This window comes from Aphidius gifuensis, linkage group LG2 (assembly GCF_014905175.1).
Source record: "Aphidius gifuensis isolate YNYX2018 linkage group LG2, ASM1490517v1, whole genome shotgun sequence".
NCBI lineage: Eukaryota > Metazoa > Arthropoda > Insecta > Hymenoptera > Braconidae > Aphidius > Aphidius gifuensis.
The window spans coordinates 5582605-5608530 of NC_057789.1; the positions used below are offsets into that span (position 1 = coordinate 5582605).

The 25926-nt window shown below is 31.1% G+C and overlaps 2 protein-coding genes across 6 annotated transcripts in view; both read left to right on the forward strand.

The window, feature by feature from the left end:
• The window catches only part of LOC122848623 (actin-related protein 8), a 79246-nt gene that overhangs the window by 45922 nt on the left and 7398 nt on the right, over window positions 1–25926 (forward strand). The window lies entirely within an intron of this gene.
• On the forward strand, window positions 16342–25246 carry LOC122848625 (homeobox protein 5-like). Of its 2 annotated transcripts, none has more exons than XM_044146827.1 (3): window positions 16342–18962; window positions 22913–23140; window positions 23854–25246. In XM_044146827.1, exons 1-3 carry the CDS (start codon window positions 18777–18779, stop codon window positions 25054–25056), a joined length of 1617 nt encoding a protein of 538 aa, XP_044002762.1. In that variant the 5' UTR covers window positions 16342–18776; the 3' UTR covers window positions 25057–25246. The 2 variants fall into 2 exon arrangements, with proteins under 2 accessions (XP_044002762.1, XP_044002763.1); XM_044146828.1 differs by lacking the exon at window positions 16342–18962 and adding an exon at window positions 22556–22842.

Sequence of the window (25926 nt, forward strand, 5' to 3'; positions counted from 1 at the left end):
ACCCAAACCCCAAAGGGAAAATGGAATGGGTCGGCCAAGTGAGAACGACGAGGTAGACGAGGTGGATTGTTAAATGAGGAGGTGGAGAATTTGCGAGGATGTCACGGCATCACACTCATTCCTCGTTTTACTTTACTACCCATATAGATATTTTTTTTTTTATTTTTTTTTAATATACAACATTATACATGACAGTCATCTCACGTGATCTTTCAACTTTGTCGTTTTTATTTTTTGCCTACTGTTTTTGTATATTTTTATTTTATTTTCATTCAACTTTTTGTCCACTTGTCTTTTTCTTTTTTTTTTTTTTTTTCTTTTCTTTTTTCTCTTTCGTGACCTCCGCTTTAGGCTTTAATGAAATGAAAAAAATTATGTGCCGAATATTACAAAATAACGAATACCTCCTATGTAGTCCTGTGTTCCTGATACGAAAATGATTCTTTTCCGATAATTTCATATAGAACTTACAAAACAATCAGAAAAACATGATAAAAAAATTATTTTTAATAAAATAACGAATACCTCTTATGTAGTCCTGTGTTCCTGATACGAAAATTATTTTTTTTCATTAATTTTTCAGCGAACTTTCGAGATAATTGGGAAAACAGAGAAAAAAATTATTTCTAATGAAATAACGAATGCCTCTTATCTAATTCTATTATTTTGATAAGAAAATAATTTTTTTTGAGAATTTTTCGGCCAAATTTCGATTTTGATAAGAAAAACATAATAAAAAAATTTTATTTTGATAAAATAGCAAATACCTCTTATGTAGTCCAATGTTCCTGACACAAAAATAATTTTTTTCTCAAATATTCTTCAGTGAATTTTTGAGATAATCAAAAAAACATAATAAAAAAATTATTTTTTAATAAAATAACGAATACCTCTGAATTTCTATGTTCCTCATACGAAAATAATTTTTCTATGATAATTCTTTAGCGAATTTACAAAATAATCGAGATAACGTGAAGGAATAAATCTATTTTTAATAAAATAACGAATGCCTCTCATGGAATTCTATAATTTTGATACGAAAATAGTTCCTTTTTAAGAATTCTCTCTTTCTCAGTTCTTGAAAAAAATAAAGAAATTACAGTTGGGCATGTTTTTAGGACGATGCAACACGATTGTCTTTATTTTAGGACTGCGATAGAGTAAAAAGTAATTTAGGACTGAAAAATTTCAACACGGGGGGTATTATTAAAGTTAAAAAAAATACAGAATAGAAAAAAAATAACATACCAAATGATGATGATTTTTTTTCCCAAACTGGATGTACAGTTCTAGTTGATCGTCCAAATTCATTTACGAAAACTCCAAATGTCTCGTAGCAAAACAAAAATTCCTTGATTCGATGGATCGAGACTCCAATGTCTAATATTTCTAGCGGAATCGACTCTTTAGCACGAGATGATTTACATAAATCGATAGAGGTTTCAGTCATATCCCAAGTATTTAAATCCAGCCTACGAGTTTTTGTAAGACTTACGATGAGTGAGCAGTCTTTAAATACAGCCGACTTGCATAATTCATCAAATTGATATTCGTTTTTGAGCTTAAATTTATTCTGATGCTGAATTTCATATATTAATAAACATTTTTCTTTTACAACTAAAAGCAACTTATTTTTTAAAACGTAATGAAGACATTGCTCTATACCATTTATGTTATTAGTTTTTACTGCTGCTGCTGAACAACCAGATTTTGCACTTTTTTTCAATTCTTCAATACCACAAGAAATTACCCTTCTTTCTTGGCCACAAATCATTATTGCTAAACCAAAAGTTTTATGTACCGATAAATAATGAACTTCTTCAAATTCCGGTATTCTGGTCAACATCTTGTATTCCGAAAGGCAAAAAGCAAACAGTCCTTCTTGTGCACAAATAAGAAGGATATCTGGATTTAGCTTTACCACAGAATGAAGCACCAGGCGGTTTCTTTCTATTCGCAAAATAGTTTTATCAGCCAAAGTTTTATTAGCCAAACGTGACGCTAATCTTTTTATTGAATGAATATTTGTCAGCCATTGGTTTTTAGTTTCTATTTTTTCAGCACAAACAACTAAATGGGCTGGTGAGTTGCCAGGCAAACATCGGCCGAAACTTTCAATCATAAAAACTGTTTTTGACTTGCAAACTGTTAATCTCGGGATGTTTTCTGATTGAAAATTTTCATGCAATAAAAAACCAGATTCGTTTAGTAAATTTATACTTTTATAGGCTAACTCTTGATTCAATGAATCATCTTTATAGACCCGAAGGTGTCCGTTTTTTAGCCGAAGATAGACCTTTTCCCATTTAGCCCTCAAATTGTGTCCATCATTATTAAATGGGATCGAAACGTAACTTTCCATTTTGATGTCATGACAATTATTGTTATTATCAATATTATCATCATCATCATCATCATGTACTACCAATTCATCAATTGGTAGTAGAATAATGCATCCTTTTTTTTTTTGAAGTATCACCAAGTTTTGTTGCACGTTTGGTTTGAGCAGATTGTGGTTTGAGCAGATTCTGTTTATCTGTTAGTTCCAGATCTGTGATTTCTAAGTCATCTACAGATGCATCATACTTACTTGTATTGAATCCGGGACTTTTCTTCCGATATCTGAGAACTTTTCTCTCATTTTTTGATAGTTCTCTTGAATTTCTCCACAAAAAAATTTTTTCAATCCATCGATTTCATTTTTGAGGGTATTATATTCATGTTTTGTTATTTCCACTTTTTCTGCTAATATTTTCATTTGTGCTTCATCTTTTTTTATTTTTTTATTTAAATTCAAGTTTTCTATTTCAAGTGTCTTTATTTGATCACTGAATTTTTTTAATTTCTCAGAGTATTCGAGTTCTTTTTGACGCAGAGAAGCCTTTAACAAATCATTCGCTTCCATTAATTCTTTTTTGACTGTTCCGACAATTACATTGCACGTACTTGAAAAGAAATCTTCATGATCATCTGTTTGAAAACGAAAAAAAAAAAAATAATTCATTAACTGCTATTTGAAAATTGAAAAGAACAATATTACGGTAGAAATTTGTTTTAACATCGACTAATTCGGTTCAGCGGTTCAAAAAATATTGCAAAAATCAATTTGAGACACTATATATCGTTGAATAAAAAAAAAATAAACGACCGAAAAATTTGAAAAAAATATATCATTTTCTGCTGGATAAAGGAGAATTTAGAGATGCACACGAGACGAGACGAGACGAGATTTGATCGAGTCTCGTCTCGGTCTCGAAAAATGACTAAAACAACAGTCTCGTCTCGGTATCGTCTCGGCTGAAAAAATCAGAGTCTCGTCTCGAGTAAAAAAAATTGGAGTCTCGTCTAGTCTCGGCTGTATAAATATAAAGTGAACAAAAGTAAACTTTTTTTTTTTTATTATACCAATACAACATTTTTAAATATATACATTCTTATAATATATGCATATAAAATATTTTTTTTTTCTTTTTTATTCTTTTATAACGTATGAGTACTTTATTAGTTTTTTTTCAATTATTAATTAAGAATGAATATTGCATTTATTTTAACTCAAAAATTACGTATCGATTGTACTGAACAACAAACAAAAAAAAAATATATAAAATGAATATAAATTAATAATAAATAAATCAAGTTTAAATTAAAAAAAAAAATGCTTATTTATACTTTGATTTAACATATATAATGAAGATGTTCTTTATTTATTTCGTACGTCTAAATCAAAATATAATTTACCATTATTTTTTTAAATTAAGCTGGATTTCAATTTAATTTTTATTTATTTTATATATTTTTTTGTTTGTTTATAGTTATTATATAGATGCAATATGTATAAGAACTTAATACTAAAAAAGGCACCACAAAAAAAAAAAAAAAAAATTAAGAAAACCAAATTTGATATTATTGATGACATGGCGAGACTCTCGCGAGAAGTCTCGGACTATTGCTAGTATCGTCTCGGTCTCGTCTCGCCTCAAAAATTGTCAGTCTCGTCTCGGTCTCGTCTCGAGTTCGCGAGACGAGACGAGAAAGTGCCGAGACTGGTCTCGTCTCGTGTGCATCTCTAAAAGAGATGGCTTAAAGCCACACCGATGTTACCTGATCTGGTCTCAATATGAACAATGTAAACAATATCAATATATGTATATATATTCTATCATGATAATCATGATAATTTTGTTAGTCAAATGGAATGTTATTCTCTGTGGGTGAAATGCCATGTCTTGTGTTTGCGTATTCATTAGATAATGTCGATATTGTATCTAAAATAGCTATGAGAGGAGAAAGGGATAAAGGGATAAAGGATGTATGAAGGGTCGAATGGTGGTGGCGGTAACGCGATAAACGGATTAACAGCGAACTCGAACCCAAACCCCAAAGGGAAAATGGAATGGGTCGGCCAAGTGAGAACGACGAGGTAGACGAGGTGGATTGTTAAATGAGGAGGTGGAGAATTTGCGAGGATGTCACGGCATCACACTCATTCCTCGTTTTACTTTACTACCCATATAGATATTTTTTTTTTTTTATTTTTTTTTAATATACAACATTATACATGACAGTCATCTCACGTGATCTTTCAACTTTGTCGTTTTTATTTTTTGCCTACTGTTTTTGTATATTTTTATTTTATTTTCATTCAACTTTTTGTCCACTTGTCTTTTTCTTTTTTTCTTTTTTTTCTTTTCTTTTTTCTCTTTCGTGTGAATATACTTTCTCACCGTATTTCGCGTCGACTTGTCACGTTGAAGTATCCGCTTTTATGGATACCGTCACCTCGACTCATTCGTTTTTTTTTTTCAGCAGCTTTCGTTCAAGTTTTTTTGATTTATTTATTTATATTTATTTTTTTCAAATAATAATAATAATAATATATAAGAAAAGAAACGAGTTGATTTTTATTTTTTTTTATTTTTGACAAAGAGTGTATGTGCGGTATTTGATTTTTAAAAAACAAATAAATATAAAAAATAGAATTGAATTCTGATCACGTTGAAAGAAGGATATTACGTGGTAAAGAATATAATAAGAATAAACTTATGAATCTTGTATGTGCGGCTGTTCATTTCGGCAGATATTTAGTTTAGTTTATTGGCTTTTATTTATTTTTATTTTTTCTCTTCATTTGTACTGTTGAAGAATTGAGGTGATTGCTATAATTAGTAAGCTGTTTGTCGACATGATGGTAAAATAAAATAAAAAAAAAAAAAAAGAATATATATATAAAAAAATGTCATGTAGAATTGTTATTTATTTTTTATTTACCCTTGCGGGCGTGTGGAAAAAAAATACCGTAAAAAATGAAGAAGACCTGCGTCTGACTCAAACGGGGATTGCACTACTGGCTCGTCTCAACTGACTAACTGTCAATACTTTTATACTCTGGCACACGAGTATCTGTATGGTTTCATCTTTACGTACATAAAAAAAATATATAAAAATACCACTGAAAGCCCACGACAATTGGATGAGACCAGAAACCATTTGAATCACGATATACACGCACATTAAAATGAAAAAAAAATATATAAAAAAAATCAACAAATAGAATCTCATCGATATAAATTTTTTTAAAATAATGTCCAAGGTTAAAAATTTAATTCAAACACTCACCCAGAGTAAAAAAAAGTAAACCTCTTAATTTTTTTTCTTTAAAAAAAAAAAAAAAAAAAAAAACCTTTTAAAATATATTACAAAAAAAATAATCATAATAATAACATAACAGTTGTATTTTTTTATCGCAAGTTATTCTTTCATGCCTTGGGCCCAATCGATATACCATCAAGAAACTTTTTTTTCTCGAAACTCAAGATGAGAGTACACCTTTACTTTACAATCATCAAGCCATACCGAAAATTTTTTTAAAATCGTTTATTTTTCCTTCATGAATTTTTTATTTTTATTTTTTGAACCAAGGTAAAAAGGTGCAAAGATCAGGTACTTAACAAAAGCGTTGTTGAAAATATATCTGAAACAATGCCCAAGGCATCACACATACAAATGCTATACATATGAAACAAGGTATATATATGAAATACATTTGCGTACATTATAAATGTGCGTGTTTGCGTAGTTTAATTCATATCTATATACATACGTCATGCTTTCCCACGCAGTCTACAACATGGTAGTGTCGTTGTCATTGTCGTTGTAATCCCAGGCTATTTTGCTGGACAAAAAGAGAGAGAGATAAAGTTAGAAGATAAAGACAAAAATATAAAAGAAATCAAGTATATATATATAATCAAGAAAACAAGAAAAATAAGCGCGCGTGCACATATCGTTCGCGTGCGTGTGTGTTGCTTGTTATCGCTGAATCTCATACACCACCACCACCAACATACATACACACCCAGCTCTCTTATCTTATTTTTTGATTTCTCGCTCTCTTTGTTTGTTTTTTTTTTTTTTTTCCTTTTTCTCATCTGTGATATAGTGTTATATATATTGCGACTACATCGTGAGCTCCTACACGCGTCTAAATAATCCTCCACCCCCTTATTTTTCCCTATAACCTTAACACCTATTTTTTTTTTCTCCATCAATATTTTTCTATTTTATTTTTTCAATGCTCTCTGTCTCACTTTTTCAATGCTCTTTGCAAAATGTGCATACATATATACATTGAATTGGCAAAAGGCGAGATCGCGTTGAACGCGCGCACATATACAACTTGTATATATGGATAAAATACAATACAGAAACAAGGATTGAGTGCGCGCACGAGGCATGCATGCATGCCTGCATGCATTCATCCATGCATGGATATATAGTGTGTGGATATATATGTACATGTACTCTGGGGCCAAGTCATCGCGTCACGCGAGGGCCATTAAAGGCGCGCGGGAGTCACCGGAGGCAGCCCCCGTCGCAATATCATTATATGCCCCCTTTTTTTTTATTTTTATTCCACCCCCTCACCCTTCAACGTCACGCCCTCACGATTCTGTATACGAATTACAACATTTTTTTTTTTTTTTTTTCTGCTTTATTCTTTTCTTCTCTTTCCTTTTCCGCTGATGGGGCTTTTTGATTTTTACTTTTTGTTTTTTTATATTTATTTTATATATATCTTGGCTTTTGTATTTTTGTTTTTATCCTTATTGCACGCTTTTATTTTATTTTATTTTTTTACTCTTTGTCCTGCTCGAGATCCACCTGATAACTAAACGGTGGTTAAGGACTTGTGATTCTATTTTTATTTTTTATATATATTTTTATATTTTTATTTCTCTTAAAATTACAGGATGTTAGCTTGAAAGAGTTTCATTGTGTTTGTTTTTTTTTACTTTATTTTGAATTTATATATATAGTTTTTAAAAATTTGTTTTTTGTTTCTGGGAGGTCAAGATTTTTTTGATGAAAATTAGATAGATGAATGTGTGTTATTTAGGTCTAATATGTGGTTTATCAATATCTCAATTATACATGCGGGGCTATACCTCCCAAGAAGATTTAGAACTTTATTTTTTTTTTTTTTTAATTCTAACTTTGCTAAATTTGTCTATTTTTTTATTTTTTTCTTCTCTTTCATTTTTTTTTTTCATTTTTCAAGAAGAGTAGATACGCGGCTCTTGTGGTTTTCTCAGGGTCTTTGAGTATCCTCCGGGTAACGTGAGATGCCCGTTGGCGCCGTCGAGTAAATGGAGGAAAAGAAGATGAAAAAGTAAAGTAAAAAAAAAGGAATAGTAAAAAGAGAAAGATATAGAATAGGATGAAAAGTTGATGTGGTGGGAAAATAAAAAGGTTGGTTATATGCTGGCGGCAAAAGCTTGCTTGGAATCGAGACTCCTTCCGTTTCCGGATGAATCTACCCAACGTTTGGCAAGGTGGAGAAAGCTTTTGCAATATATATACATACATATATAGTCTATATATTATATGTATTTATATAATGTACTGTAAGTTGCAACGAAGCAACGCCATGACTGGTTTAGGTTCTCGTTATACTCCACCAGACGTTTTGAGCCGAGATACCCTCTTATTTCCAGTCGTCTCTTCGTACAACCTTCCTCAATTTTCCGGCTTTCCTTTTGACTAAATTGCATCTCACAAGCTCATGTAAACCATCGACCCTTTTATAAACTTACTCAAAAAAAAATAAATAAAAAAAAAACAAAAATAAGTGCATGCAAAAAGCTTGGACTTTATATACATGCTGAATATAAAAATTATAAATTAATAATACGCGAATTATACTGAACGATATATTACACCTATATAAAAAATAATATAAAACATATATTATATCGTATAATATATATATTAAATTTTATTCGTTAATTTAAAAACATTGCCTAGAGTGATTTTTTTCGATAATTCAATAATGAACCAATGAATATTAAACAGCATTGAACACCGGTATAAAAAATATATCGATTACGACAGTTATATATTATTTTTATAATCAAATTATAAATGAAATAAAAAAAAGATTATATAATTAATTCGATAAACAATAAAAACATTCTAAACAAATGGTTTAATTGTGATATAATAAAATTATGTTAAAAAAAAATCTGGTAGCTGGATAAGATAAGTGCATTTGTATATAGTAATGTACACATAAATAAATATCAACACAAACATATATACATATATTGTAGGTGGTTTATACATGATCGTTTGGCCAAGCGAATTACGTTCATATAATAATTATGTATACATAAAAAAATAAAAAAAAATAAAAACAAGGATGATTCGGTGTCAGAACAAAGTAAGAGAGGAAAAAAAATAAAATAAATTTGAGTGTGTGTAAAAAAAAAAAAGAGAGAATGATAGAAAGCAAGATGAGGCAGCTGAGTGTTGGCTCATTGGTCCTGTCGCATAATTAATGACCGCATAAACCGTGTGTGATGTTTGAATGCAAATGTTCTCTTGTTCACATATATCTGTCTCTTTCTCGCTCTAGCATATTTTTCTTCATGCTTTTTACCTACCCCCTCAAGCAATTCGTCAAATGCTAAATCATTATTTATTTTTTTTAAATCTTTTAAATATATTCATTAACATTATTTTATTTTTCTTTATTTTCCCTTCAACCCTAATACAAGTAGAAAAAAAAATATATATACAACGATGACTTGTTTCAACTCTTCACGCTCTTTTCTCTTACCTCATTTATATTTACCTTATTTTATATTATATATATTTTTTTTTTTTGTTTCTACAATGCTTCTGCATATCCTTCATCAACCGATTTATGCTGATGTTACGTATATACACATTTGTTGTATTTGTATATAAACACACACTAACATTTATGTATATACTTACTCACTTAGTTACTTACAATACTCAAGCGTGAATCATAAATGCATGCATACATACCAACCATGAAAAATGCAAATGGTGTGCACTGTTTAAGTGAAGATCCTTATATGGGTGGGCCAATAAACTCATCCTCTTCTCGACAATTGCTTCAGATATATATTATTCATATTGAACTGCATCTTCAACTTATACTTTTTTATTATTTTTGTCTCATCTTTAATATTTATTATATAACAATCGAAAACATTTAGAAATAAAATATAATAATATTCATGTTGTATATAGAATTTAAATCGATATTATGCACTTGTAAATTTAATTTGATTCTTTTTTTTTTTTTCCTTAAATTTATGTTGAACAATTTAATGAAATAATGATTTAATGATATAATGATATATAATGAAGATTAAAGAAATCGGTAAAAATCGGAGATAGATTGATCTTTGTAGCACTTGGTCAGTCAGGCTTTCATTCAATTGATTGACATGACATGAAATAAATAATATAATAATAATAATAAATAATAATTTTATAATCGGTAATTCAGTTGAATATAAGATTTTACGTGATGAAAAATATGCGGATAACGGTCATGGAGGCGTGTTATATTTTTCAGCCTCGACACTCATCACTTTCTATACATATATAATATATAAATATTATATATGTATGCATGTGTGTGTATATGAACATGTTCATGACACAAAGCAAAAGAGTAAATTGCTGCTGGTGCTGCTGCTGTTGCTGTTGAAAATGATCGTGGTCGGTTTGTATGCATAGAATCCTCTATATATGTATATATATATAATCGAAACGGCACACCGCATTTCGCATTTCGACACGATGCAAGCAAGTAAGCAGGCAGGCATACAGGCAGGCAGTCAGCCAACCAAGCCCTGAAGCTTCAGCCAGAGCCAGTCCGTCGGGTCATTATGACTGCCAGGCTAACGCCAACGGGCTATGCATCATTAATGGTCCTTGTGCCACCGCCAATCCTCTCTGTGTCCTCTTTACTCTCTACTTCTCCCCTTGAAAATTCTCTCTATCTCTCGTATATATATATATTTATAATCCAAAAGCTTATGCTATCTCTCTTTGTTTCACTTGCCAAATATTGCCAACCCTTCTCAAACCACATTTTCATAATTTCGTGTATACTCTCAACGGTATCTTCCTTTCAACCTTCCAACCTTCCGAAACTACTAGAATTTCATCTTCCCTGAGAAAAAAAAAAATTAAATAAAGAATATAAAAAAAAAAAAAAATTGTTATGCTAATCGACACAGAACTGATGGGTTCTTCATCAGGTATTTTTATTTTTTTATTTTTTTTCGCTATACACATATGATGCCCTCATTTTATTCAGCCATGCACAAACCTGCTGTCCACCCAAATTTTATTTTTCATATGTGAAAGGTAGCATTATACCTATTATAATAAATATATATATATATTTTTTTTCTTTTTTTGGTCAAGCTTTAATAAAAAACCATGACTTTTGAATTTTTAATTTTGAATAAAATATATACAAAGATTGAACATATAAATTATTTATTAATATTGCTTTTTGTTGTTTTTTTTTTTCAATTAAAAAAAGATTACATTGTGGTATTATATATGGATTTTTAGGTGAATTTATTGTAATTTTCAATGCATCATCATCTTTTTCAAATTATAGGGTCCTCTCTTAATATATATTTTGTTATTGTTTTTTTATTTTATATTTTATTTATATTACAATTTTATTTATATAATTTTTTGATGATTATTTTACATATACATACAATGAGACCCTATATTATATATTGAATATAAAAAATATATATTCAACTGTCTTCCTAATAGTCAATTTCATCGGCATTTTGTAATCAAATCTGAACCCTACTCACGTTCAAAATTAAATTCAAAAATGGACATCAACCAATCATATTATATTCGATATATACAAACTTAATATATTATTCGACAAAGCATGCCCGCGGCACAATATAATATACTAATCTTTCTCATACAAATAAAAAATAAAAAACAACAATCTCAAAGACGATTTGTTTTATTTGTCCTCCAAGCCAAATATGTATTTCTCATATACACACCAATAATCGCAACATCAATATACATCCTGCACACATCCATCCATACATATACAAGTTTTTCATCATTTCCAAAATGGGTTGCGCTGATTTCAGCAGTTCTTGATGACGCAATAATGGCCTCCAAGGTATGCCCTTTCTCTTCTTCAAAATAACGAAGCCAAAAAAATAAAATGAAATAAAATAAAAGAACAAGCCAAGAGGACGAAAATCAAAGGTACATAAAGCCAAGTAAAAAGAAATCTGCAATAAATAAAAAAATAAAATAAAAAAAAATAAAGATGAAGAAAAAGAATCTGAATCCCGCCTGCGTTGAATCCAATTGACCGTATATATACGTACGCGTTCCACGCACAGATGCGTGCGAGATAAGTGGCCAGTAGACGTGCGGCAAGACCGAAAAGCGAATCAAGTGAGTGCGTATATACGCGTATATATAAAAACATATAAAATATATATGGGTTTGTGTATAGAAAGAGTGGGAATGTCAGTGAGTGCTTTGCGCGATTCTTCGTCGGCACCGGAGGCAAAATCAGGAGCTCATTGCCACACACAAACACCAAATATACATGAATTCGCTTCGGTGCCAGTGACGCTGCTATGAGAAACCAAGAGACGTTGTTGTATTCATACCATCAACAGCATCTCCATCTTTCTGATGTATGTATATATATATAATATCAAAGCTGAGAAAAGAGAGTTGCGAGAGTATATATAAACGGGAGCCGCATCGGTTTACACAAGCGCCAATGATTACCCCACATATATACATATATTTATAGTACATGTATATATGCGAATATACTGCACACATCTATGTATATATACTACTGGTTCAAATATATATCTACTATAAACATGCACCTGAGATAGAGCGTGGAAATGAAGCAAGGGCAACCAGCTAATACTGCATTGCATGCAGCACACAGCAAGTTGTTGTGCATACATATACATCTATGTACCATCTACATATGTATATAGATGATAGATATGCATTTATCTAGCTGGTGGTATTGGTAAATCTACTGTACAATCTAATGTACATATATATATGCGATAGTGACGATAGGCCATATACAGGATGAAGTGGAAAATGACTTGTGGGTGTGAGAACTACGAGACCAAACAGACGAGTAGACTTGTAAAGTTTCTCTCTCTCTCTTTCTCTATACACTATGGTTATATATGTATATTGAAGAGAGAGTTTACAAGTGCGAGCAAGTGAGAAATGTGAGATGAAAGAGGATAGGTAAAGGCGACATCTACGAAGAGCGTTAATGAGTCCCTCGTTACCTAACGTTACGTTCAGATAACGTCTACCCAGCGTTGCTACACATAAACCAACTAACTTTAGTGTTGATGATAATAATAATAATAGTAATAATATTTATTATATATATATTATTTTTTTTTTATTTCATCTATGTACATATATACACATGTCAATGTATTATGTTATAATTTATATGCGTGTATTCTTTTTTCTTTCGCTAAAAATTGCACATATTGTATTGTATCGTCATCAGACTATTCACCACTATACACACTGATTCTATCTCAGATATAAACACATATATGTATATGAAATGAGTTGACACGCTGGCGTATATACAATATACAGATATATTAAGTGACAAGGCCACCTGGTGAGTTGGCCACACACAAAATACACATTTGCAACACGTTGAGTTGTAGTTAAATAAAGAAATAAAAAATTAAATAAAACAATACATAGATGTATAAACATATATAAAAACAACAGTTCAGTTATATAAAAAAGAAAAAAAAATACAAATAAAATATAAAGATAATAAATGCACTAAGGCATGCCTGCAGTTTGTTGGTTTTTTTTTTTATTTTTTAGGAAATATATATATATAAAGATAAAAAAAAATGAGATAGAATGCATTTGTAAAAAAAAAATAAAAAAATAAAAAATGAGATTTAAACATCTCTTTCTGTGGCCATCGATCATATATACAAAGCAAAGTGGACGTGCATGAGGTGAGGGCGTCGAAAAAAATGTCGAGGGAAAAAATAATATAAAAAAAAGAATAAGATGATGAAGAAGGTGAAAAGAGGGTGTGTGTATAAGGTGACGACGTCCTTGTCGCCCACACATTCAAGAGTCAAACTGCTGCCACTGTCGTTGTCGTCGTCGCGTGTGTACATATCATATAGTATATATGTATATAGTTTATATAGTTTTATATACACGTCTTGTGAATTCACGACATTGCGCTTCAAGTAATAATATATCTGTATATACCACTCTGGAGAAGAAACATTATTCTTTGAGAAAACGAGTAAAAGACATATCTAGTTGAATATATTGTCTTTTTTGTTATGTATATTGAAACAAGAAGAGCAAGTGAGATGTAAAAAATTTAAAATGTATATGACCAACTTTGAACTATACTTAACATTATATATATAAAATCTATCTATTTATTATATACTGCAATTCATCTATACATATGAACACATAAACACAAGATTAAATATAAATAATAACAATATATAATTCAAGTGAGAACAAATTGTCAACAGTTAATTATTATTTTCGTATGGATATTATACACAAGATGATGAATGAATGAATGAAGAATTAAAAAAGGCCGATGGGATACATAAAAGAAATTAATATTAAAATAAAAAAAAAAAATTTAGACTATTATATTATAAAAAGTAGATTAGAAAAAACAGGTAGAGATTGAATGGATGTAGAAACAAAAAAAAATGATTTTTAATTAAAAGAGGGAGGAATAAAGGATTATATGTATTTTTTTTTTTTTTTATTATTAAAAAAAGGGTTCAGGTGGAACACCCAGTAGGTAACCGGAGGAGGTACTAGGTACGGCACATTCCAATATCAACATATAGCTATATAACATGTATCTATCCAATCCGTTCAAGGGACCTAAACCAGAGAGTGCGTTGTAGTCATTCTCGTGGGAGACCTCACTCACTCAACCGACCGAATCCCCAAAAGATTACTATATCTATGTGTACTATATACACTCGCATGTAGTTGTAATTGTGTGTGGCACCTACCTAGATTATAGCAGGCTATAGTTAACCCCACATGTTTATATAGGTACAATATATGTATGCCTGTATAAATATATATCTGTGTGGAGTATATATATAGAATATAATTCTAGCAGGTTTAATATGTATATATGTAGGCGCATGTTGATATGTATATATGGATGGAAAGAGTAGACAGGCCTACGCGCGTACGGCGGACGACGTGTACCGAAAGTTTTTGATCATAAATCAAGCCCTCCTGTGGTCGCGTCACGTATATATATGCCCGCGATCGCCATAAACGTTAAAAGAGAAAGAGAGCAAGGTACCCCGGCGATTTTGTCGACACGCAAAGCCCCGTGTGGATCTTTCACGTCGCTCAAATAACCAAATTTATTTTGTCTATGTATATCCCTTCTTAGCTGTAGGAATTATATACATTTATATTTTTATATATTTATGTGTGCGAGTATATAGTCCACTTGTTCATATTTTGAAAAAAAAATATATCTTTCTAGCCAATGAAAAAATATCAAAATTAATCATATGCGTAAACTGGATTATTTTATATTTTTATTTTTTATTTTTGTCATGTGAAATTGGCCTCTTGTGTAGAACTGTTTTTTAAATAATATATTTCCATGCTGGGCAATAAAAATAAAACATCAATGTATGGGCGTGAGTGGGTGCAAGAAAATTTTGTTGGATTCAAAAAAAAAAAAAAAAAGTATTATCTTGAAAAGAAGTGGTTGGGTTTAATGAGTGTATATTGGATATGTGTGTTTACGTGAGAATATTAAGACACAACTGGATGAAAAAAAAAATACCTCCAAGAGGTACATTTGCAGAAAAGAAAAAAAACCAATGCCATGAAAACGTTTTGAGATCTTTTACGTTCTTACTTTTTATGGCTCCTCTCTTTGCTTGTTTTTCATCCTCTTCGTTTTCATTTATTTATTTTATTTTACTGTTTTTTTTTTTTTTTTCTTTTTTTGTTTATATATATATACATATATATTCGCTCGCAACTAAAGCTTTCTCGAAAATCTGCTGCGCACGAGGAACGTGAGAAGGAATGCGTGAAAGGTCGCAAAAATTCGTTAGCCAACGACGAGAAAAGAAGAAGAGAGGTCCGAGAGTGAGTGAGTCACGTGAGACGATGCGACCACGGGAATTATTAGTCCATTCCAGTTTTCTTCTTACCTCTTACCCTTCTCTCTATCCTCTCGATTATTTAAATTCCCCGCGGCAATTCTTATGTACGCGTGAGAAACCTGCAAGCATTCCTAATACATAATCACACCAAATACGCATCGTAAATATACATAGTCCCTAATATTTGCAATCCCCTATACTTGCTAAAAACTAACTTAAAAACTCACTATATTATTTCAATTCAAAATCAATTACCACATAGGAGATATATTTTTAAAAAACATACCATTATTAAAAAAAGTATGTTTCTCGAATTTCAAAAATAAAAGAAATAAAGTAAAAAATAAGGTAAATAAATAGAAGATGCATATCTACTTAAAAAATAAAAAATAAAACATGAGAATATTTTGCATTCAACATGCACGTTTCAGCAAAGCCTCGAAACCCACCCACAAAAGAGGCTCTTGGTCACACACATACACAAGGACGAGGCGTCAAACAAAGCGCCGGCATGCATACACGTTTTATTTTCAAGTAGAAACGGCTGAGAGGGTCAGACGCGCGGATCAGCTCATTTGCGTGGGTAGCGCGAGACATATACAGAAAGTAGTAGTAGTAGTAGTAGTTGCTGTTGTATATATAAAATAAGTAGACAAAGACAACTTGTATAGAAAAGAAAAAGATAAAGCAAATGTATATGCGAATATAAAGTATAAATAAAAAGCAAAAGAGAATAAAGTTGAAAGAAAAAATGATAAACATGAAGAAGAAGAAGAAGCAGAAGTTGAAAAATCAAAGTAAGAAAAAGAGAATGGAACAAAATAGAAGATAAGATAAAAAAAAAGAGGTAAAGGCACTTGGCCGCGCGTGCCGACGTATACCACCACTGTACTCTTCTACTCTCTTTATCTACCTTGTTCCTCCCAACTCCCCCAATCTCGTATTTTTCAAACGACGCTGGAGGCCTCATCGCTTCACCGACCTCAACCCACCATCGTCCACAAACTAACATCGACAAACTAAAAAATACATACATATACACTATATAATTTCAAACCACGTTATATTCTCATATTCTGCATACAAAGCTAAAAAAAAAACCCGTTCGCGCAACACGGAAGGCGACACACACGCGTCTAGATTGCCAACTTGGTTTTTCATATTTTTTTCTTTTTATTCTCCTTTTATCTTTGCCATTCGCAATTTATTTAAAAAAAAAGTTGATGTTTTTTTTTTTTATTTATTTTTTTTCCATCTCTATTTCCATTATTTTTTTCCCTCCTCAATTTCGCGTGATTCCCATCGTCTTAGCGTTCATTTTGGGTCATATAGTCGAGGGAGGGAGGGATAGAGCGTGCGAAGCGACGACAAGAACGAGTTGGCCGGAGGCAAGGGCGCGCGTGAGCGTGAACGTAAGCCTTCTTTTTCCCCCTCAGTTCCCCCTAATTTATCCCCCCACCCCCCGGTTGACTAACATAAACCTCGGCCTTTTCTCTTCTTCTTCTTTTTCTTTTTATACCCCCCTGCCACCCACTTTAAGTCTGTATGGCATTCTCTTTGCCAAGCTGCCGCCACCGCCACCGCCGTATTTCTACTGCTCCTGCTTCAGCAACCGTGGCGCGTTATAGCCCCGCTCATCTCTCTTCTCTTCTCTTGTTCATCGTTCTCACTTTGCGGCCACTCTTGCCACCCCACGGCCTCTGCACTATTCACCGCTGTTCTACACTGTTCTACTCTCTGTATGTCGACGTGCTCGACTCGACGACCCTCCCTTCCACCCACTCACCCACCCATCGTCTCTATATAGCTATATAGCTCTGCAATCCAACCACCGCAACTCGTTGTGATCTTTCTTCTTCTTTTTCTTTTTCTTGTTCTTCTCTTATCTTGCTTTATCCCCCACATATAGCACGTATTGTCTCGATCACTCGATGCGGTCGCGCGCTCTTCACAAAAACCACTCTCTATCTTTATCTTTATCTTTCTTTTTTCTTGCTCACACACTTGACAGTCTGTTGGACTGGTCTATGTATATAGCTATATGCTATATGCTATATACTTTATGCATGCGCACTTCTCTGTTGCCCTTACACTTGCGCTCCCCTATCGTCTCCCTCTTCGCGACCCCACGCGTCACCCCGCGTACTCTTCACACCCCCACCCGGAGATCTGCAACGACGAGCAACGAGCGCAAGCCATACACTGCCTCGCAGTCCGTCATCGGCTTTCATACGTTACGGCAATACAAATACTGATTTTTACGACTAAACGTCGTTACAACTATATGTTTATATTACGATTCAACTTGTTCTTGAATTATTAAAAAAATTTATTATTCACGAAAAATATTTTAAAATAATAAACTAAAATTAATAATACAGTGGACTTGTAAAATAAATAAATAAATAAATAATACAATTGTTGTGATTGAGAAATCTGCTACGGAAATTTTCATACGAAAGAAAATTTTTAATTGTTATTTATTTATCTGTGAAAATTGTGAACTGTGGAACAAAGACGTTTAATTTATCAATTGATTTGTTTGTTTATTTATATTATTTTTTTTTTTTTCAATATAATTTGATAAGTGCACTTGGTACACTTGGCTGGTGGTCTGAGGATATATTGCATGATAAAAACAAACTTGGATTTGACACTTTGAACTCATCTGTTGGTATATATAATTTCACATTTCATCATCAAGTGTTTTTGACTTTGTTATATATATTTATTTTTTTTTATCAACTTGACTCTCCAGAGTGACAAGTGGTCTTGTTGGTGCGCGTGTTTAAAATACCACGTGGTAAGAGCGTTGCGCCTTGATTTAACAAATCAAGTTTATATTCTACTCGAATATTGCACCACAAACTTATATATATCTATCAAAACAACATTGATAATAAATACATAAACTTGAGAAAGAAAAAAAAAAAAAATAGATAATATACATGTTTAAACTGGTTTGAATGTTTCATCAAATACAATAAGATAAAAGAAAACATTTACTATAAATTAATTTTAAAAACAAATTAAACGAAAAATAAAAAAAATAAATAAATATATAATGTGTGTATAAAAAGGGTAATTATTCTTCGACAAGAATAATAACATAACTGGGCCTGGACGCAATGCTGAGTGCCTTGGCCATAATATACAAGTTCACAAAAAGGGTGAAAAAGTGTACAACGTGTTACTCAGGGTCCGTAAGGACCTTATAAAAGGATGACTGCTCGTTTACACTCACTTAGACACCAAGAAAAAAAACCAACGGTTAATATAACTCGTCAAAGTCAACAACAAACACAACCACAACAGCATCAAGTAGTTGCAACATCACAGGGACCGAGTCCGGCCCCGAGTCCTAGTCCAAGTCCAAGTCCAAGTCCAAAGCATTCGGACGGACGTAGAGTAAGTACCAAAAAAAAAAAAAAAAAAATGTTATTATCAGTTTGCAAGTTATAAAGCACAATATCTAAATTTATATCTAATGTTATCTTTATCATATAGTTTAAAAAAAAAATACTTGATAATAAAAAAAGACAAGCAATTAAAATAAATAAACATCAATATAATGATTAAAATTACATTCTTATTTTAAAATTTAAATTTAAAAATATCAAAGATTTAAATAAAGATAAAAAATAAAAAAAGATATTTATGTATCGCGCCTATTGAGAAATTAAACAGTCTCTCAAAACTCATCATGTATAAAATACACCACACACATTAACAACACATCATATATTTTTTTTTTCAAAAATTAATGAATGAGAAGGTGTAGAATACACAATATAATAAACACACAATACACATTATATATATATATATTTTTATATTCACTTTACTTGTTACTGTTTTACGCTTGAATGTATATACACTCATCATCCATCTCAATTTCTATCAACCCCAAGTCAAAATTCTCACCCCCTTATGCATCCATAATCTACCACCACCACTATCACTACTAAAATTTTCTTCTATATATTTTCTACTTTATCCCTAGCCCTTGAAAAACAACTGCTGAACGTGACACGTGCCACACACCACACACTCACACACTCTTCATCATTTTTTTACCCTTCTTTAAAGCTCATATATTTTATACTACAACTTTTACCACTACTATCACTACCACTACTACAACAACAATTCATACAAGCATATTATATGTAGACCAACTCAACCCCTCGAGCAAAAAGCATCTCATCCAACAACACACAACCCTCGTTTGGCTTGTTCTCGCACGTGCCTCATGTCGATGAGCATTAAACAGGGTGGTCTTGATGCTGTAAGGGTGACGAAAAAACTATATATATATATACCTTTAAAGCCGCAGGGTTAATTCAACCAAACGATGAATGAGATTACCTTATTTTTTTTTTCTTTCTTTATTTTGTTCAACATGATAATTTATTTGTTCATACCTGCAAGCTGTAAATATGTATATACATTTGTATTTTTTTTTTTTCTACAAAATACATACCTGCATATATATTGTAAACTTAAAAAGTAATGTATATGTTAAAGAGTCAATGTGCACTTTAGTTTTTACGATAGGAAGAAGGAAAAAATAAAATATATAAAAAAAAAAAAGAAGAAGAAAAAAAAAGTAAAAGAGGTAAAGAAGTATAACGATGTTAAAGGCGCATGCATTTGAAGTAAATGGATAGCGAAAAAGAGAAGAAAAATGGAACGGAAAAAAAAAAAGAAAAAATTTTATATAGCGATAATATGTGTGTAGGGGGGCATATCGGCGACCGCACGACATCCGGTATTTCAATGCGCGGCACGTGGCCCCCTTGGGGATTATCTTTGAGGGGAGAAAAAGAGGGTCGTTACGGTCATCGATATATAGCGTTAACAAAAAATTAAAAATATCATATGTATATAAATAATGAATGCAAAAGAGTATAACTAAGATATGTATAAAAAAAATGAAAAAAAAAAAAAAAAAATTATAATCATGAAAAAATAAGTACATGTATTAAATGCATTTGATTGCAAAACGAATGAGATGATTAAAATGCAGTAAAACGATAGCAGATGTATTATAAGAAATGATAGAATAAAAGTTTGATAATATTATTTTTGCCGACGGATAACTGCAGGGTGTCGATTTTAAATTGCGTGTGTTGTGTATGTTGCGCGTGCCGAAGGACACAATGTTCAAGAGTGCATTCATAAGGTTCTATTCATTTTCTTATTCATTTTTTTTTTTTGTATATTATATACATACACAAACAAGTCATTTTTCATGCTAAAATAATATTTTTTTTGTTGTTATTTTTTATCGTGGCAAAGGCACATTGCATGTGCATCATCAGGAAATTCTTGATGCAAGTAGATATAGAAAGACTGGTTTATAATATATTATTTTTCATCGTGTGATCGTATATGTATGTTAAAATATACATTCCAGAATTGTATAGCATGTACAAATGTGGGTGACATGTAACTATATACGAGTATGTTGAATGTAATATATATATGCGCGCTGTTGAATATTCTCGTGGGAGTGTTATGTCGTTTTGAGGCACATACGGTCTGGGTTTTCGCGATCACGCCCACGCTTATCACCGGCAACACCTCGGTGCTTCCTATCACGTCACACGCGCGCACTCAAGAGGGTCCCATGTGCATTTAACTTTATATATACGACACGATATGTATTATATGCTGCTGATGTGTCACACTTTGTCTTAACTTGAAGCCATAACATTCATCTATAATATTATACATTTGTTTTTTTTTTTATTTTTTTTTTTTAACAAATAAAAACTTGAACAATTTAATGTTTTTTAATTGTTTTATAAAGATCGTTTTTTTGATTTATTTTTATTCACATAATATCTTGGCTTCGCTGCTGCGCTTTTAATGCATTTTTTTTTTTGTTTTTTTCGTCATTTCGTTTCGGTCTCGGTTGAACAGAAAACCTAATTGATGCTACTTATTATATCCAGGGTCCAAGCGTGCCGCGTCGCGTATATACTTTAATTATCTTTATCGTCAAGAGACTTTATCCTCGACAAAAGGGTACTCATCATCACTGACTTTACAAAAATAGACATATAGAAATTAAAAATAAAATTTAAAAAATCATCAAGCATTTGTCTTCTGAGAATAACGAATTCTTTTTTTTTTTTTTTTTTTGTTTTAATGGACCGTGAAGTGACCTCCACGCCTTGCAATTTATTTGCAACAAAAAAAAAAAAGAAATAAAATGTATTACGTGAAGGTTTTTGATATTATAAAAGAGGAAGCTCTTAGAAAATGAAAATACAAATGACAATACTTTATGGACATACGACAAAGTATATGAAAAAATTATTAAAAGTATTTTATTTTGTTTTTTTTTACCGCACACGATGACAACGATGATTCATTTTTACGTGCCTCATAAAAAAAAAAAAATTTAGCAAAGTAGAGATGGTCAATGAATAGTCGTCCATATAGAATATAGATATAAATTTATTTTCTATATACTTATATCCTTTGATAATTATTTTGCCTTTTTTTTTTATTCTATTATTTTTTCAGCACCTTGCTCAACGAATGATGGATGAAATAAAAAAATAAATAAATAGATTAAAGAAATAAAATTCAACTAAAAAAAGAAAAAAAAAATGCGCACTAAAATCACCTCGATAATAATAGAGTTGAGCAGGTCGAGCGGTGAACAATTGAAGTGAGTTAAAAGCAAAGTGAGTGAGAGAGGATCAAAAAAAAAAGATGGAGATTGAGTTTACATATAGGCACGATGTTGAATTTCGGACACGCATCGACACGTAGACATTCGTATTATGTATATAGGCATATATACATATTTATAGAGGTGCGGCGTCGGCCAACGAGAACGTTAATCTGGTGTCTCGTTTGTTTATCCGCTGCCGCCGTAGCTTCACCTTGTTTTTTTATTATTTTTTTTTTCTTGCTTTTGTCCCCGCCAACCTCACCTCTTTTAGCCACTCTTTTTCTCTATCCCACCTCTTATTTTATCCATCGACGTTTGCCTTTGGTAATCGGCCGTCGCACCGGCGAGTCGTGAATTACCGGACGATATACGATCTTGCGACATACACACACACATACACTTGAAATTTTCTCTGAAATACCTGTCCAGTTATTTATTTTTTTTTCTCAGTGTACTTATGTATTTTTGATATTACTGTACAAATAAAAAATAATCATGAAAAACTGTTGAGAAAAAAAAATAATTCAAAGTGTTTGAAAGTATATTGAGGATTAGAAGAAATAAGATATTGTGCTGCTAATCTTGCTGACCTTGATGGTTGAAATTATATTAAAAAATTAATATTTTTAATTTATTTTTATAATGATTATTTTTTTGTTTTTAATAGGCAAACAAACCACTGATGGAAAAACGAAGACGAGCTAGAATAAACCAGTCACTGGCAGCGTTAAAAACGCTGATACTAGACAGTGCACGTCTGGAAAATACAAAGCACAGTAAATTAGAGAAGGCTGATATATTGGAGCTTACTGTGCGACATCTGCAACGACAACGATCTCTAGCACAGCCTGGTTTATCTAGGTACAAAGCTGGATATCAAGATTGTTCACGAGAGGTAATCATTTTATAAATATATAATTGATGTGCTTCAACTTACACTCGTATACAAACTGATTAATTTATTAAAATCATTTAAAATGACACAAGAGTCTTGTAACATTTATTTTTAAATACGTATTATAGTAAAATATTTTATTTCATTTCTTTTTTCGTTATTTTGCCTTGATGATAGAAAGAATAAATAAAAGTTTTTTAAACAAAGAAATAATAAATATAAAATTGAGAGAATATTTTTTTGTATTTGTGGATTCAAGCACAGGTAGATAAAAGCTTCGAGACAAGTTGAAAGAAAAAAAACAAAAAGATAAATTATATATATATATCGTAAAGACGCGTGTACAGCCTCACAGTTGTTGACACACGCTGAGTATAGCAATCCAAAGACGTCGTGTGTCTCGCCTCTCTAAAAGTAAATGCCATAAAATATTGTGCCTCAAATGCGTTAACTCGTAAAATCTTTTGGACTGTTTGTGCATTTTTTCCCATGCTCAAACACTACCATCTATTTTTATTTAATTTTTTTTTTTATTTCTCACATATTTTTTTTATTTTATTTTCATTTTCTCTTTATCTTACCGCATTTAGTTAAAAAAAAAAAAAATTTCAAGTTAAATAAAAAAAATAAAAAAAAACTACACACACACACATACGAATATAATTTTAATAAAAATATTTATTTATTTTTTTTCTTGTGTTTGTTTAAAACAGGTGAGCCGTTATCTCGATGCACCAGATATAATAACAGGCAACACATCACCAATGGATCCAGCAGTAAAACAACGTTTACTTCGTCATTTAGACAGTTGTGTATCTGAATTAGATTTAGACTTGGGTTCAAGACCAGACAGTGGATTAGGCAGTAGTCCAGGCAGTGTAACTGATCGTGTACCAGGTGCAGTTAGTCCAAATCCTTCAGATCATCATCAAACAACACCAATTGTTGTTGTAGCACCACCACCACCACCGCCACCACCTACATCATCATCGACAACTCATTGTCCTCCAACAGTCTCAGTTACAACATCAACATTAGCAACAACAACAGCAGCATCAGCAGGTACAGCAGCAACAATTGTCATTAATTCAGGAATAATAAAATCTGAAATAACAGAAATGGATACAACACGTCCAGACAGTAGTACAACAACTGGTGATGAAAATAATAATAATAATAATAATAGTCGGCCAACATCAGCATTCAGTCAAGTAAATCAAGCTACAATTGATTCAAATCATACTGGTAATATGAATATTGATCAGGCATCAACATCAGGACAAAATCCAAATATGTTATCAGTTGTACAAGTTATACCATCAAGATTACCAGATGGACAAGTTGTATTTTTATTACCAAGTCATTATGTACAGCTAGCTGCTGCTGCTGCTGCAAATGGTATAAGTATTGGTCCAAATCCACCAACAGCAATATGGGCAGCAACAAATATGTCATTATTAAAAGCAACTGATAAACTTGTTAAAAGACCACATGATGATTCATCACAAGAATGGACAAACGATAATCCAAAACCATCAAAAAGTCCAAGAATTGAAATACAACAATCACCACCACAACAACCACCACAACAACAACAACAAGTACAACAAATACAGACTGAACAACCACTTGATTTTACAACACATTCAAAAAAAACAATTCCATCAACAACTAATAATAACAACATTAATTTTAATAATATTAACAATAATATAAATACTATAAATAATAATAATAATGTTACAACAAGAGTTATTGAATTAGAAACAAATGATGTTGTGCCAATTGAAACAACAATTATTTGTGAAGATAGACCAGTTAGTCATTCGACAATTGGCAATCATATGCCAACATCAGCACCTATTCAAATTCAACAAAATGTCAAAGACGATGAAAATATGTGGAGACCTTGGTAAAATAATAACAACAACAACAACAATTGTTAATATACAAATTATTATTGTTTTATTATTATATTTTTTCAAAATCTTGATGGAACAAATTATTATTATTATTATAAATAAACTTTTAAAAAAAACCAGTGATGATTTTATTGTTAAATTTTAAGTGTATGATACTCTGAGAGAATGCGCCATATATATATTGTAAATATAGTTGATAAATGATAAAAAAAATATATATATATGTATGTAATGAATAAATAAAAATTTAGATAATAATAGTAATGAATAAATGACAATGAGAGAATGAAAATAAAAATTAAAAATTATTGCTATTTGCCAGATATAGATTTATTTTGATGTTATCTAGGTATATGTGCATCGAGTGATGCCAGTTAAAGAATGCGAGAGATAAATAAACAAAAATGATAAATATATTATATAATAGAGTATTATGGATCGATTAACGGTCGTGTGATTGAGATTGTAGATATTTAAAGTTAAACAGAAATGAAAAAAAAAATTATTAAAATTAAATATTGATGACGAAACAAAATTAAATTAATATACACATTATTAAACAAACTTTACTGTTCAACTTGACGATTATTATTATATAAATTTCAAAAAAAAATAATATAAATGTTTATTTGAAAATAATTTTGTTGAAATTAAAAGATCCGTATTCGATGTACTTAGTTACGACTTTTCAATATAAAAATAAATATATTGAATCGTGTAAAAAAAAAAAAAAAACAAAATAAAATATCGATATATATTTCATTTATCATTTTTTTATTTCTATTACTAATTGATTATTTTTTTTTTTTATTTATTATTTTACATTACTAATTCTCCTGTCCTTCAAAAAAAAAAAAATTTGAA

Excerpts from the sequence above, each read along its gene's own strand:
- LOC122848625 (XM_044146827.1), top strand. The coding sequence starts at position 18,777 with ATGACTGCTCGTTTACACTCACTTAGACACCAAGAAAAAAAACCAACG. Across the intron at positions 18,963-22,912 it reads AGCATTCGGACGGACGTAGA|GCAAACAAACCACTGATGGA; the intron begins GTAAGTACCAAA and ends TGTTTTTAATAG. Across the intron at positions 23,141-23,853 it reads ATCAAGATTGTTCACGAGAG|GTGAGCCGTTATCTCGATGC; the intron begins GTAATCATTTTA and ends TGTTTAAAACAG.